A 14,650-nucleotide genomic window follows, 5' to 3' on the forward strand; every position below is an offset into this window, starting at 1 on the left:
GCTGCTTTCCCAGGTGCATTAGCAGGGAACGCGACTGGACATGGGAATCCATCCCAGGCAGGCTGCTATGGGATGTGGACATCTCCTCCTTCACCTACTGTGCCACAATGCCTGTCCCTCGTTTCCTTGTCTCAAACGGGAGAAATGGTCACGGGCTTGTATACAGTGTGGGGAGAAGGAGTGGCTGGGGCCAAGGTCTAGTGCACAGGAGCAGCGCTCGCCAGATCCCAGAGCCAGGTGGGCACGCTGGCGAGAGCCGGGCAAGTTGTCCTGAGGCTGTGTCTGCTCACAGTGGAAAAGGAAGCAAGGGCCTGAGCCGACAGCAAGAGGCCAGGGGGAGCCCCACGAGCAGTCCACGCAGGTGCAACCTGGAGACAGGAGTCAAGCAGCCTCTGCTTCCTCTGTGCTGGCCAAGGGCCCCTCTAGGTCTTGCCCCTGGACCAACTCTTCTCCTCTTCCTCATTGCCTCTCTAGCTTCTGGAGTTGCTTGGACTCCAGGGGTTCACAACTCAAATATATTAGGGTCCTTCTGACTGGTGCTTGCTTGGGGAAGAGAAGCACGGGGGCCCTGGCAGCAGCGGTGAATGTGCGTGCATGCATGCATGGTGTACATGTGTGTGCATGTGTATATATGTGTGCATGCATGGTGTACATGCGTGTGTGCATGTGTGTACATGCATGTGTACATATGTGCGTGCGTGCATGTGTGTACATGTGAGGAAGGGTGGGTTCCCGGGCCGAGGAGGGGGTAGGTATGAAGCTGGGGGGAAGCAGAGGAAACACAAGGGGAAAACTTCCAGACTCCCTCCTGTTCCTTTCTCAACTCTCCCTCCACCTCGTCAGGGTCCCAAGCCCCCTACCTGGAACACAGTCCACACTGCCTCTACCTCAGTTGCCCCCTCCTGGCCTGTAACACACTTCCTTATGGCAACACTGGAGCTGATCCCATTGAACAGATGGGGAGACAGAGGCTCGGAATGGTGCCGTGACGAGCCAGGCTGGTCGGGATGAGGAGCCAGTTACACGGCCCAGCTACCAGCCAGCAAGGCCAGACCTGACACCAGACCACACCCCTGGGGCCCCGGCCCACCCACCCCAGCTCTATCTGCGATAATTCAGACTCAAGTCCACGGATGACAACGCACAGCTCACTGCCAGGCTTCCGTCTCACGGTCAAGGAGCAAGGGAGGAGGGCAGGCCCCGGTCACCCCCAGGAGGCCTGGGGAGGGCTTGCTAAGAGAGGGGCTGTTGCTAACCCCGGAGGTGGTTTCATCATCGCTCATGGGGCTGTGATGCGACTTCCTCAGCAAAGCAAAGCTGCCAGGAACTCTCACTTCTGGTTCTCCAGGGCGGAGCACGAGCCCTTCGGTGGGGGGAGGAGGCAGGGAGAGCAGCTAGACTCACCAGGTGCAGGGGTGGGGAGGGGGAGTCACACGCGACCTCGCCAGGCCTCCCTTTAGAAAGCACAGCTCCAGCCCTTCTGGAAATATCCAGGGCTCACTGCTGCCCATGGGAAAACCACTCCGCTCCCTGGCCAGGCGGTCAAGGATCCAGAATCCAGATGCTGCTGCACTTTCCAGTCTTAGCACTCTGTTCCTGTCCTCAGGAACCCCTGCCCCAACACAGGCCCCCAGCCTCAGCCCCTCCTGCCCCAGACGAGAACCCCTCCCCCACCGTCATCTCCATTCAGCCCAGTGTTCTGCGGTGAGTCACGATTCCTGCCCTCCATTCACCCACTAAACATAGGCTGAGCGGCTGGGCGCCTGTGCGCCGGCCGCGTTCACACTTGCTCATCGCCCTGAGATGGTAAGACGGCAGCCTGGGTTCAGGATGCTGAGTGCAGGGGCACAGAGACGCTGCGCTGCGCGCCCAAGGTGAGACGGGAGGGCTGCTGCAGGTGCACAGGCTGTGGAGCCGGGGCGGGGAGGGGGCCGTGTGGCCAAGGCTGCAGAGGCAGAGACCCAAAGAGGGCCCACGAAGGGCATTCAGGGACAGAGGACGGCACAACAAGAGTGAACAAGGCCCAGCACGGGAGGACTTGAGAGCTGCCCGTGAGGCCGCAGGGTAGGAACGCAAGCAGGTGCTGCCGTGGTCTGGATGTCTCAGTTAGCCCCCAGCTATGGCAGCAATGAGAGGCCGGGACTCCAGGGAGGTGACCAAGTCACGAGGGTTTCACTCTCACGATGGGATCCACGCCCCTTACGGCAGATACTTCCTTCCCAGGGCCACCCTTCCACTGCTTCTGCCAGGTAAGGATGTGGGGAGACGATGCCCTCTATAGAACCGGTGCTCACCACACCCCCAGTCTGCTGGCCCCATGACCTGGCACTTCCCGGCGTCCAAAAACTGTGAGATGTAAACTTCTGTTGTCCAAAAGCTCCCCAGGCTCCGATGTGCTGTTTTACAGCAGGAGCGGACCGAGGCAGGGCCACGGCCTGCATGGCCTGGTTGTTAGGGTGACACAGAACGGTCTTCCCCTGTCCTCGCCACCAGTCCAATGCACAGCAACAAAAAAGCATGCCTCAAAGCTAAAACCTGAACGCCTACATCCTTAAAGCATAAAGAAGTGAACACTTAAGTATTCTTCGATGTGTGTGCAAGAATCAAGATGTATTGCAAGCGACCTGTGCTCTGGTGAAGCGGCCACCTGCAATGCTGCCGTCCCATATTGGAGCACCAGTCTGAGTCCCGGCTACTCTGCTTCTGATCCCGCTCCCTGCTAATGCGCCTGGGAAAGCAGCAGAAGATGGCCCATCAGAGCTCCTGCCACCCACGTGGGAGACTGGGATGGAGTTGCTGGCTCCCAGCTTTGCCCTGGCCTCTCCTTGGTCACTGCGGCCATTTGGGGAGTGAATCAGCAGACGGAAGAGCTCTTTTTCTCTGCTCAAATAAACAAAATAAATCTTAAAAATAACAACAAAAAAGTGACCAGATAAATACTCTTAGATGTGTGTAAAGGTTTTTGTCCCAAGTAGAAAATGTATCCATCACACTCGGTATCACATCGATTCCCCTAGAAATACAGCCACACTGGGACCATACTGTGGCACAGCAGGTAAAGCCAAGATGGGAAGCAGCGATTCCTCTGCTGGGTGCACGCGGCACATGGTAGGTGCTGAGTGACTGCAGAATGGAAGGGAGGAGGCCCTCCAGCTGGGAGGGCGATGCCACACACGGGCCAGAACAGAGTAGCTTTGTTAGGGAGAGGGGCCAGAAGAATGGGCAAGGAGGAGGCGGCACAGGTGTGAGGTCCATGTTAAAAACACTCAGCATTGGGGCTGGTGCTGTGGTGCAGTAGGTTAATCCTCTGCCTGTGGCGCCGGCATCCCATATGGGTGCCGGTTCAAGTCCCGGCTGCTCCTCTTCCAATCCAGCTCTCTGCTATGGCCTGGGAAAGCAGTGGAAGATGGCCCAAGTCCTTGGGCCCCTGCACTCGTGTGGAAGACCTGGAGGAAGCTCCTGGTTCTTGGCTTCGGATCGGCCCAGCTCTGGCCACTGCGATCATTTGGGGAGTGAACCAGCGGAAGGAAGACCTTTCTCTCTGACTCTCCCTCTCACTATCTGTAACTCTACCCCTCAAATAAATAAATAAAATATATTAAAAAAAAAAAAAACTCAGCACATCTCTGGTGGCACCACAAGCAACTTGAAAACATGCCATTTTGACCGATGCTTGGAGGTGGCCCCCACTGGTACCAGGATAAGTGTGGGAGCTGTAACACTTGGGTTAGGACAAAGGTTTATTTGTTTTTCTGCCATGAGCATTTCATTCACTTGCTATCATGGCCTTTTTTTTTTTTTTTAAGATTTTATTTGAGAGGTAGAGTTACAGACAGTGAGAGGGAGAGACAGAGAGAGAGGTCTTCCATCCACTGGCTCACTCCCCAGATGGCCGCAATGGCCGGAGCTGCGCCAATCTGAAGCCAGAAGCCAGGAGCTTCTTCCCAATCTCACACGCGGGTGCAGGGACCCAGGGACTTGGGCTATTTCTACTGCTTTCCTAGGCCATAGCAGAGAGCTGGATTGCAAAAGGAACAGCTGGGACTAGAACCAGCACCCATATGGGATGGCAGCGTCGCAGGCGGAGGATTAACCTACTGTGCCACAGCGCTGGCCCCTATCATGGCCTGTCTCTGGAGCACTCAGCTCAGCCTTGTTCTCTGGTACCTGAAATAGCTTCCTCTTGCTGCAGCCTTCTCGGGGCTGGAAAGACACCTTAGGGAAGCACTGGCTCCCTGTTGCCCCTGGCACAGAGACCCCCGCCATCAGCCCCAGCCCTGGACAGGGACGCTCCCAGTGGTTGCACCTGGGGTCCTGGCCACTGTCTAGATGTGCAAAGATTGTCCCCAAGTCAGCACTCAGGGCCCACAGGGCTCCTCTGCCAGCCATGGAGGCTACAGAAGAGAAAGGGCTCCTGCCTGCAAGGAGGCAGTGGAGATAAATGACCATGTAGAGAGTGATTAGCGCGACATTAATGACTTCAGGAAAGTCCTATAAAACTCATTAGAGGTAGGAAATAATTGATTCGGCCACGCAGTATGGGAGGCGGGTTGGGAAGGTGATGTTTCATTCAGAGCCTTATGCAGTGTCCTCCATATGCTGGGCACTGCTCTTTTTATTTGTTTGTTTTAAGCTGTATTTATTTATTTATTTAAAAGGCAGGGTGATGGGGGTGGGAGGGGAGAGTGAAATCTACCATCTGCTGCTTTACTCCCCAAATCGCTGCAACTGCCAGGGCTGGGCCAGGCCAAAGCCAGGATCTTGGAACTCCATCTGGGTCTCCCACATGGATGGTAGACCCCAAGCACTTGGGCCATCTTCCTCTGCTTTCTCAGGCACATTAGTAGGGAGCTGGATCAGAAGCAGAGCAGCCGGGACTTGAGCCGGCACTTTCATATGGAATGCCTGCGTTGTAGGCAGCAGCTTAGCTCACTACACCACAATAGCTGCTCCGAGAAAATAGTAATCCTGTTAACAAGGTGTTCAGGTCATAAGGGCTCTGTCTGGTGGATGAATGCTGCTCTCAAAGGACTGGGTTACAATTCTCTTGGAGCAAGTCCTCGCTCTCGTGGGCTGGGTTAGTTGCCTGGAGAGCAGGCTGCTGTAAATGCGGCCGCCCCTCCCGTGCTGTCTCTTCTGCCCATGTCTGTTTGCCCCTCCTCTTTCCACCGTGCTGTGACATGGCACAGGGCCCTCACCAGAGGCTGAGCAGGTGCCGGCACCACGCTCTCGGTCTTCCCATCTCCAGAATAAACCCATTTCCTTTATAAACTCCCCAGTCTCAGGTTGCAGCAGTAGCCCACCTCGTGATTGCTCAGAGAAACTACTGCCAAATTCAAGGTGCATCAGTGCCCTGGGGTTGCTGAGAAGGACCTGGGACCATTTTCTTTTAAACATGTGGCTTAACTCCTCTGGGGCCCCAGACCCGCAGGAACTGTGTCTGGCTGCTGCGACCCTTCGGCTTAGGCGTAGCAGCGGCTGGGCCATGTGCCTGATTGGCTTTGCGTGGGGACCTCTCAGGCAAGGAGAGGGGACAAAGGCAGAGAACGTGGCCCCAGATGTGCACCTCACGGACACGACTCAGCTACAGGGGCCGCGGCGGCGAGGGCCTCACAGGGGAAGCAGGGACACTAAACCCTGCTTCTCAGGGCTACTGCGAGATAAGAAGTAATCCCATGACACTGTTCTGTCCACGGCAGGCGCCTGCTGATATGTGCTGTGCTCAGTGCATTTCACAGATGTCTCTCTTCGTCTCCTTCCCCATCTCCCCCATAAGCCTTTGGGCAGACAAGGACTCACCTCACCCCCCAGCACGTTACCGTGCCCACCCAGGGGCCTGTGCATAGAGCAGATGCTCAAACACGGCTCTGGATCAAACAGCTTCGTCCTTGTGGTCAGCGACCACGACAGTCCTGTGGTGGGTCTCCTTAGCATCTTTCAAGGGGGCAAAACGGCAGATGGGCTTCGCCGCCGGCACGTGGCGGGGGCCAGTGCCACCCATGACCCTGACACGAAGCAAGGGGCTGACTGGCGAAGGCGCCTGACTCGAGGTGCTCTGCAGAACTGTGCACACCATGGTGGGCTGTGCCCAAGGGCCAGCGTGCCCCCGCTCGCTTCTCTCCACTCTCCCTCTGCAGGCCGTGCTAAGCCTCAGCCGTGGTGCCCACAGTTCCCTGAGTACCAGTGCAGAGCCAAGACCAGCAGGTGCAAGGACTTGGAGGCGGTGGCCCTGAGGCCACTCTGTGATGTCATCCCTCCTGCAGGGTCCGTGAGTGGCTCCTGCCGTTGGTGAGGGGCTCCCCTTCCTGCCATAGGCCTGCTCTGTTGTGGGACAGTCCCGTCCAGCCCAAGTCTGGCCCCTCTGGAAGACAAACCCCACCTTCCAAGCCTTGTGGTGTACACCTGTTTCCTCTTGTACCCCACAGCACCCCTCAGCACATCACCAACAATGATCGCGCCCCCACGCTGTCTTGTCTCGCGTAGGCTGAACCGCTCTGCTCCAGCTGTTCTCTAGGTCAGATGCCCTGTGCAATAATACGGCCAAATGGGGCCTGTGGTGAAGTCCCGAGAGCTCTGTGCCTTGGCAAAAGGGCCCAGGGCTGCAGGAAGCCCGCTCTGGCCCCTCTGCTTCTCCTGCCATGTGAACTCAGAGTCCCCTGCCCCATGGCAAATGCAACAGTGGCCCCTGTGGAAGCAGAGACTGGGCCCTCATCAGACACCGACCCGCAGCACTTTGACCTTGGACTCCCAGGCTGCAGAGCCTTGAGAAGTGCATTTCTGTTCTTTACAAAGTACGCAGGGACCACGGTCTGCTCTCTTTCAAGTAAATAAAAATTTTAAAAACTAATTACAGGGGGCTGGCGTTGTGTGGCGGTGGGGTTAAGCTGCTGCTTGGGATGCCAGCTTCCTGCTTCAGATCCCGAGTGGAGTCCCAGCTGCCCTGCTTCCAACAGGGCTCCCTGCCCAGGAAAGCAATGGCTGCCACCTACGTGGGAGACCAGGATGGAGTTCCTGGCTCCTGGCTTCAGCCTGGCACAGCTCCCGCTGTGGCAAACATTTGGGGAGTAAACCAGCAGATGGAAGACAGTGCGCCCTCTCTCTGCTTTCAAATAAATAAGTAAACCGAAAAGATAATTAATTATAACTACCCCACACTTTGTTATAGGGACACCAACAGAATAAGAAATTGACCGCTGGAAAGCATACATTTCACAAGTCTCCCTTTGCTGACTTAGGCGCACCTACACGAACCACTGCTTACTATCATACATGGAACACAGATGTTTTCAAATTCATTTGATTCTCTCAAAAGCCAGCTGGGAGCCACCACCTGGATTTAGTGACCCAGAGCTTCGAACACTGCTCTGGTCTTGCCCGAGCCAGCCACCTGTCCCCTGCTGGCTGTAGCTGTAGCTGTAGCTGAGACAGCACCCTCCTTCTAAGCTGCCCTTTGCGCTGCGGGTGGCCCCTGCAGCATTCCGCACAGGGCTCTCCCAGCTGGGTCTCTAACTTCTCCCACATCACCAGCTGCCGCCACAATGGGGTGACCAGACTTTTCTCTGCCCCACCATCATCTACTCAGCACACCTGCAACACCGTCTCTCCCCTCCCACTGCCTGCGGGGTGGCCTAGGTGTCTCACATTTGGGGAGGAGGCAGTGTGAGATTCAGCTTAAACACAGATGTAGGGGCCGGCACAGTGGCATAGATGGTTGCTAAGCCTCTGCCTGCAGTGCCGGCATCCCCATATGGGCACCGGTTCAAGTCCTGGCTGCTCTGCTTTCAATCCAATCCCTGCTAGTGCACCTGGGAAAGCAGCAGAAGGTGGCCCAAGTACTTGGATCCCTGCACCCATGTTGGAGACCTGGAAGAAACTCCTGGCTATGACTTGGCTCACCCTTGGCGGTTAAGGCCATTTGGGGGAGTGAATCAGCGGATGGAAGATCTCTCTCTGTATCTCTTTCAAATCTTCGAAACAAAAAGCTGTAGGTGATTTATGAGGTCCAATATTCCCCAGTCACCAGTGCCCCTCCCTGAAGCTGCTTCTCAGGGAACCCACGGGCCAGAGGCCACCTACCCTGCCCCACTTTTGAGATTGGCTAGAATCCAGTCTCCAATTCTTTCTCATTTTTTTTTTTTTAACGATTTTACTTATTTGAGAGGCAGGCAGAGAAGGAGAGACAGAAAGAGATCTTCCATCCCCTGGCTCACTCTTCAGATGTTCACAATAGTCTCCCACACGGAAGCAGGGGTCCAAGCTCTTGGGTTGTCTTCCACTGCTTTCCCAGGAGCATTAGCAGGCAGCTGAATCGGATGCGGGGCAGCTGGACCCAGACTGGTGCTTGGATACAGGATGTCAGGGTTGCAGGTGGCGGCTTAACCCGCGGCACTATCCCAGCCCTGACCTCTTATTCATCTTGTCACCACAGTGTATATTTTGGCCACCAGGAGAACTGGGTACAAACCCTGACACCACCCCTCGCGAGGAACACTGGCCCTCACTCTTCTGAATGCCAGGTGTCCTTCTATAAAACGTGGCTAAGCATTTCCAGCCTCCTTCCTCACAGCATCACGGGTAGAGCAGGAGGGAACAGGCTCTGAAGGGCAGTGTTGCGGCCAAGCAAGTTGAGCCACCACCTGCGATGCCAACATCCCAGAGGAGCACCAGTTCAAGTCCCAGATGCTCCACTTCCAATCCAACTCCCTGCCAATGCACCTGGGAAAAGCAGTGGAAGACGGCCAGAGTGCACGGGTCCCTGCCACTCACATGGGAGACCCAGAAAGAGTTCCTCTGGCTCCTGGCTATTTGAGGAGTAAACCAGTGGGGGGAAGCTCTCTCCCTTTCTCTGTCCCTCCTTCTCCCTCTGTAACTCTGCCTTTCAAATGAATAAATAAAAAATGAATCTTCTAAAAAAACAAAATGCTTTGTACACTCCCGAACACTTTGCACATGTAAATAAAAATCAACATCTACCCTACAGTTGTGTTCTTCTGTAGGGACTGACAGTGTTGACTCTGCTCCCAAGGACAGTCTGGGTTCAGGGAAGGCACAGACTCCACCACCGCCCCCTAAAAGGCATCTGTAGTGTATCCCCGAGTGCAGGGTTAACTGGCTGTCCCTGGGGCAGATATCTGATGTCATCAAAAATTCATCAGTGGCACCAGCTGGCGAATCCACTGACTCCGGTCACTTGTGCTCCCATTCAGAAAGATAAGGCGACCTGGGAGAGGGCAGGTCTCAAGAGCAGCCACTGGCTCTGCAAGCCAATCAAGAAATTAAAGGGGTGGGGGCAGTGGGGGGAGGGGGATCGGAGGAACCACCATGGACGGAGGAGTCTTCAAAGGTCTCTTTGCAACCTTTGCTAAGCTCCTGGGGGCTGGTTCTTCGCCCTGACACAGAAGTTAAGACACCTTTACGCAGGGAAGCAGGTGAACACTGCTTTTCTTCATTAAGAGCAAGAGGCACCCCCCGCCCCGGGGCTGACGCTGGACTCCACGGAGGATGTGGCTGAACTCAACGCAGGAGCCCAGGGCCGCTGGAGCGAGTGAGACCCTCACAATCCCGAGACTGGGGTTTTGAATGGTCAACTCGCAGCTTCAGCCTCCTGCAGGCAGCGGAAGCCGGCGCCAATCCCCTGGGGGTGGCTCAGGTTCTCACTACACAGTCCAGGGTCTATGTCCTCTCCAGGGAGCTGAGGACAATTGTTTCTGGGCTGGGCGCTCGGCTGCCCAACGACCAATGAGAATCTAACATCCCTTTTGTTTGGATCCCAAGTCAAAGAGGAAAGAGGCGATCAGGCGTGCCTGATCTCAGATCTCAGAGGCTTAGAATTCTCTAGAGGTTACCCAGGGCCTCCAGGCCAGGGGCTGAACACCTTGGCTGCCATTCAAACCTTTCCTGGTTGGGTCCCAACCAACCAACGGTCTGGCCATTTCCTGATCCCAAACCTCCGGCCCAGACAACTGCCCTCCCGTTCACCCAGTGGGCCGTGCCCTCTTCCTCCTGCGGCTCTCAGCAGAGCCCGCTCCAGCCTCATGCTCCCCCCACCCCAACTGCACTGCAGACCCCTCTTAGACCACTCCCTCCCTGCCCTCTGATGGGGGCCTGCGCTGACACCAACTGCTGGCTGGCACCTATATATCTCCCTGGACCTCTCACTATGTCCTTCATCTGGTGTGCTTGACAGGAACTGGATAAATGCCGTTGAATTAATGCGGGCTGGAGGGAGGGAGGTGGGAGTGTCAGAAGTGACTTGGCTCTCTCTGCAAGACCAGAGCTCCCTAAACCCCGCAGGCTGCTCCTCCCACGCCAGGCTTTGGAGGGAACCTGGGTGCCAGCCAGGAGAAGCCTCCAGGGTGAGCAGGTGAGCACTCCCCAAGCCCCCTGCCCAAGCACAGCCCAGAGGGGCCACTCCCTGGCGCTGCTGAGACACCTCCAGGAAAGAGCCACACACGTGCCCCCCCCCCCCACGCTCAGGTTCCCACCTGCGCACCTCCACAGCTACAAAGAGGATTTTCTTCTCTAGGGGGAGGGCTAACGGATGCCCAAAGAAAGCGAAAATTTCCTGGCACGGATAGGAGCCCTGCCCAACCTGGCTGGACTGGAAGATCTCCTATGGCGATGGTGCCCCCTACCCAGGGGCAGCTTGCAACTGGTCCTCCCACCACAGGCAGAGAGGGGCCCACTTGGCCCCCATCCAAGGCAGGCTGCTAAGGCCAGGCGGCACCCGCCTTCTACACAGGTCAGGCTGTCTCAGAAAGGTACCCCCTGGGGACGCTGGCCTCATTTGGTGCACAATGAACTCAAACCCCAGAGCCACATGGTGGGAGGGGGGCAACTCCCTTCCTCTGCAGCCCTGCCACAGGGGCCCCGAAGGGCTGCAAGGTAGGGCAGGCAGCATCCTGGGCTAAATTACAATCTGGGTGGCAACTGTCAATCTCCACTCGGAGTGGTGGCCAAGTGAGACCCCTGCCCCGGAGCACCTGCAGTTTCCACTACTCCCTGAGGCCACCCCCCTCCCTTCAGAACCCTCCCAGTCACACCCTGCCACCTGCCCGGGCTGCTACCTTCCATCAAAGAATCGCGTTTCCTCGGCTCCTACCGTGCTCCGGGTTGGGGTGGGTGGGCCGCAGGGGCGCCCCCCTCTCTAAAGGAACCAGAGTCACACGCTTAGGAAGCCAAAGCGGTAGCTCCCCCCGCCCACGCAGGCTGGGGTTTACAAGGGCTCCATGCCCGGGGTCCATTCCTGGGACCGTGAAAGCGCCGCCGCCGTGCCCTCTCTCCGCACTCACCTGCGCCTCCCCGCCCACCGGCCAGCCCTCCAGTTCTTCCCAGAGATCCCAGGGCAACCAGCAGGCTTCCCCCGCCTCGTCCCCAGCCCTGCCCACGCGCCCCCAGCGAACCCCACGGCCCTGTCCCCGGGGTCGGCGAGATCTCCGGGCAGCCCCGGCGCGCAGCCGCCTCCAGACTCCTGGCCCGGCTCCCTCCTCCGGCTCGCCCGGAGTTGGGGCCAACAGGCAGGATCAACAATCCAGAAACTTTCAATGGAGGGCGCCGACGGGGAAGGCGCGGGGTGGGGTGGGGGGGGGGAGGCCGGGCCGAGCTCGGCGCTCACTCACCATCTTGCTCGCATCCATGACCGCTGCTGCGGCCGCCCCACCCCCCCGGGCTCCGCTGCCCCGGGCGCTGCCCCCGGCTAGTTCCGCCCCGAGGGGACCATGCTGTGGGGAGGGCACCGGCGGGGTCCCCGTGCACCGACCCGGGCCGGTGACGGCTGCGGCGACGGCGGCTGCACCGAGGCTGGACCCGGGGAGGGGAGGGGAGGGGGTGGGGAGGCGGGGGGAGGGGGCCGGGCGCGGAGCCGCAGCGCAAGGCGGGGGCGGGGGAGGCGCGGCCCCGCGGCGGAGCGCGCCCGGCCCCCCGCGCGGGCCGGGAAACCCCGAGGCCGGCTGGGGCCGCGGGGGCGCGTTCTCGGACTGGAGCCCGCGGCCCCGGCGCTCGCGCGCGGCGTGGCTGTGATTTGAATAACAAAGGTGGCTTCCCCGAGCTCGGGCTGCAGGCGGAGCCGAACCCGCGCGGGAGGCTGCCGGGCCGCCTGGGAGTGTGTGCATGTGTGTCTGTGAGGCGCGCACATGTCTGTGTACCTGTGTGTGCACGAGTGTGTGTGTGTGTGCGCGTGCGCGCTCGTGCTTCGCCGGTGGGACCCGCGGGCCGGGCAGGCGGATGGAAAGAAGGGCGGGCCGGGGGCGCGGCTGCAGACATTCCAGCGGGGGCAGGGGGTCTGCCCGGCCCCTCCCCACTTGGCTTCCCCGGACAAAGGGGGAATTCAGAGCCTGTTGTTGGCCTCCTGCGGCTAATCCCCCAGGGGCCTCCCAAATGAGTCTGGGGTCTCCAAACAGATGGGCAAATAGAAGGGAGGGGAGCAGGTACCCTCAGGAAGCCCCCTCCTCCATCTCCCATCGAGTGAGCCCCCTGCCCCCAGCCCTACCCGCAGTGAAGGGAATTGGCTCCCAGGCTTTCCAAAGCTCGGAGCTCCCAGCTCTTGGGCAGGCATCCCCAGTCTCCCGTTCCTCACTGCACTGGGAGTCTGGAAATTCCAGGCCAGCGGCCACTCCCGGCAGGCGCACATCTGGTGTTATAAAGCCCCCCCCCCCCCAGTTAAGGGTTCCCTGGGAGTCCCTGCTCTGTGCAAGCCTTGAGCACAGCCCACCCCTCCTAACCAGATGAACAGGAAGCTGTGGGGTGCAGTAGATGCAGGGTGGGGGGAGTCCACTTTACACAGGAGGAGACAAGGCTGGGGATGCCCGAACCCCAAAGAGCGAGCCTGCCGGCTGGGGCAGCCAACGCTTGAAGTCCTTGCCTATGAACCGGCGATGGGGCCCAGCCCCCCTGCCACCAAGCCAGAGCGGGAGAAGACGACACAGTCCGCCACCCTGGTCCTACAGGCCTCTGCCCTTCAACTCCACTCTCTGGTCTATGAAGCTGGAACTCTTTCCCAGCGGCCTCTTAGGGCGGCGTGAGAACACACGGGAGGAATGGTGACAAGGAGACAGAAGTACGGGATGGAAGAGGTGTTCTTGGCAGGGGTGACTTCCGGTGCCTGGGCCAGTCGGGCCTGTCGGGAGGACCATCGCTTCAAGGAGGGAAACTGTGGGCCCTGACCCCTCTGGCCAACCCCAAGTCTGAACATGGCCCCCCTCCAGAAGTCAGGAGGGCTGCTCCGTTCCGCTGTGCTGGGTAACCCCCAGTGCAGCGGGGCCCGAGAGAGAAGCGTGCCTCTCTGGCACTTCCTAACACTGCCTGCCACTGACGGGGGAGCAGGGCTATGTGGGGCAGCAGGAGTCACCCAGTGCAGAAATAGGTGTTGGGTTACCTGCAGCTTGAGTGGCTGGATCACCATCGGACCACCACTGTCTTACACTGATAGGCGTTCCGTGTTTAAATGCATGACTCAGGGAGGTGGTGAGGGTCAAATAAAACCTCCCCAAATCCTACCCATAAGAGGCTGAAGAATGACCCCTAAAATGTCAGCTCTTCACCCCTGGAACCTAGAAATGTTTCCCACCATGGTGAAGGCTTTGCAGATGCAACCAAGAATCCTGAGAAGTTAAGATTATGTGAAGACATATGCATAGGCCCTAACCACGCTCATGTCCCTCGTAAAGGGAGAGTGGACACACAGAGAAGACACAGGTGGTGGGTGTCCACCCTAATGGTTAAGAGCCTGGTGTCCCATAGCCAGCTCCAGCTCCCGACTCTTGCTTGCTGCTAATGTACACCCTGGGAGGCAGCAGGGGCTGGCTCAAGTGGTTGGGTCCCTGCCACCTACGTGGGAGACCCAGATGGAGTTCCTGATTCCTGGCTTTGGCCCAGTCCATCCTAAGCTGTTAAGGGCATTTGGGGGGAGCAAACCAGCAGATGGGAGCTCTTTCTCTCTGCCTCTCAAAATCAATCAATAATTAATTAATTAAGAAAGAAAGAAGACACAAGGCAATGTAGCACAGGAGCAGGAGTGGCAGTGACACGGCCACAAGCCAAGGAATGTCGGCAGCCATCGGGAGCTGGAAAAAGCAATGGACAGATTCTTCCTGGGGCCTCCAAGGGGAGCGCAGCCCTGGCACACCTTTGCTTTGGGCCTGGCGATGTTGATGTGGGACTTGCGGCCTGCAGCACTCTGAAAAAACACAGCTCTGTTGTTCCAGCAGCCAAGTGTGGGGTCACTGTTATGGCAGCCACCGTAAATGTGTACAGTGCCTAATGTCAGTAGTGAGTCGCACCTCGGGCAGGTGCCTGGCCTGGGGCTGCCTGCTCTGTAGGGCATCCTCCCCTGGGAGCTGCAGCAAGAGAGACCAGGCAGGGCCAGGCCCCCTGTCCTGCTCCAGGAGTTGGGGGGAGCCTGCCAGCAGCCGCTGGCCACTGAGCCAACGTTTACATGTGAGCACGTGCAAGAAAGGGGCTTTCAAAGCTCCTGGCAAAATACAATTATGAATGTTTCTTTTGGTGGGAAAAGAAAAACTGTTTGACACCCACAAGCAGCTTTTTCCCAGCCCATTTCTGAAGCCTGCTTGGGTGTGCACCGGGGTCTGTGTGCATCCACACATGCACCCCCAGGGAGCCAGCATGCCCCTTCCACCTTGGCTAATCCATCACC

At 58.2% G+C, this 14,650-nt stretch overlaps 1 protein-coding gene across 2 annotated transcripts in view; it reads right to left on the reverse strand.

Annotated features, from left to right (window-relative positions):
• HIP1 (huntingtin interacting protein 1) overlaps positions 1 to 14,650 on the reverse strand; it is a 138,455-nt gene that overhangs the window by 63,090 nt on the left and 60,715 nt on the right. Inside the window, exon 1 of one of the 2 annotated variants that reach the window (XM_051835460.3) lies at positions 11,619 to 11,862. The exons of the other annotated variant lie outside the window; for it this stretch is intronic. Within the exon in view, the coding sequence (XP_051691420.3) occupies positions 11,619 to 11,636 (18 nt within the window). The 5' untranslated portion in view covers positions 11,637 to 11,862. Of the gene's footprint in view, positions 1 to 11,618; positions 11,863 to 14,650 lie in introns of those variants that run through there. 2 annotated transcript variants of the gene reach the window in all.

Source organism: Oryctolagus cuniculus, chromosome 19, assembly GCF_051225735.1.
Source record: "Oryctolagus cuniculus isolate XC-2025 breed Fujian yellow rabbit chromosome 19, ASM5122573v1, whole genome shotgun sequence".
NCBI lineage: Eukaryota > Metazoa > Chordata > Mammalia > Lagomorpha > Leporidae > Oryctolagus > Oryctolagus cuniculus.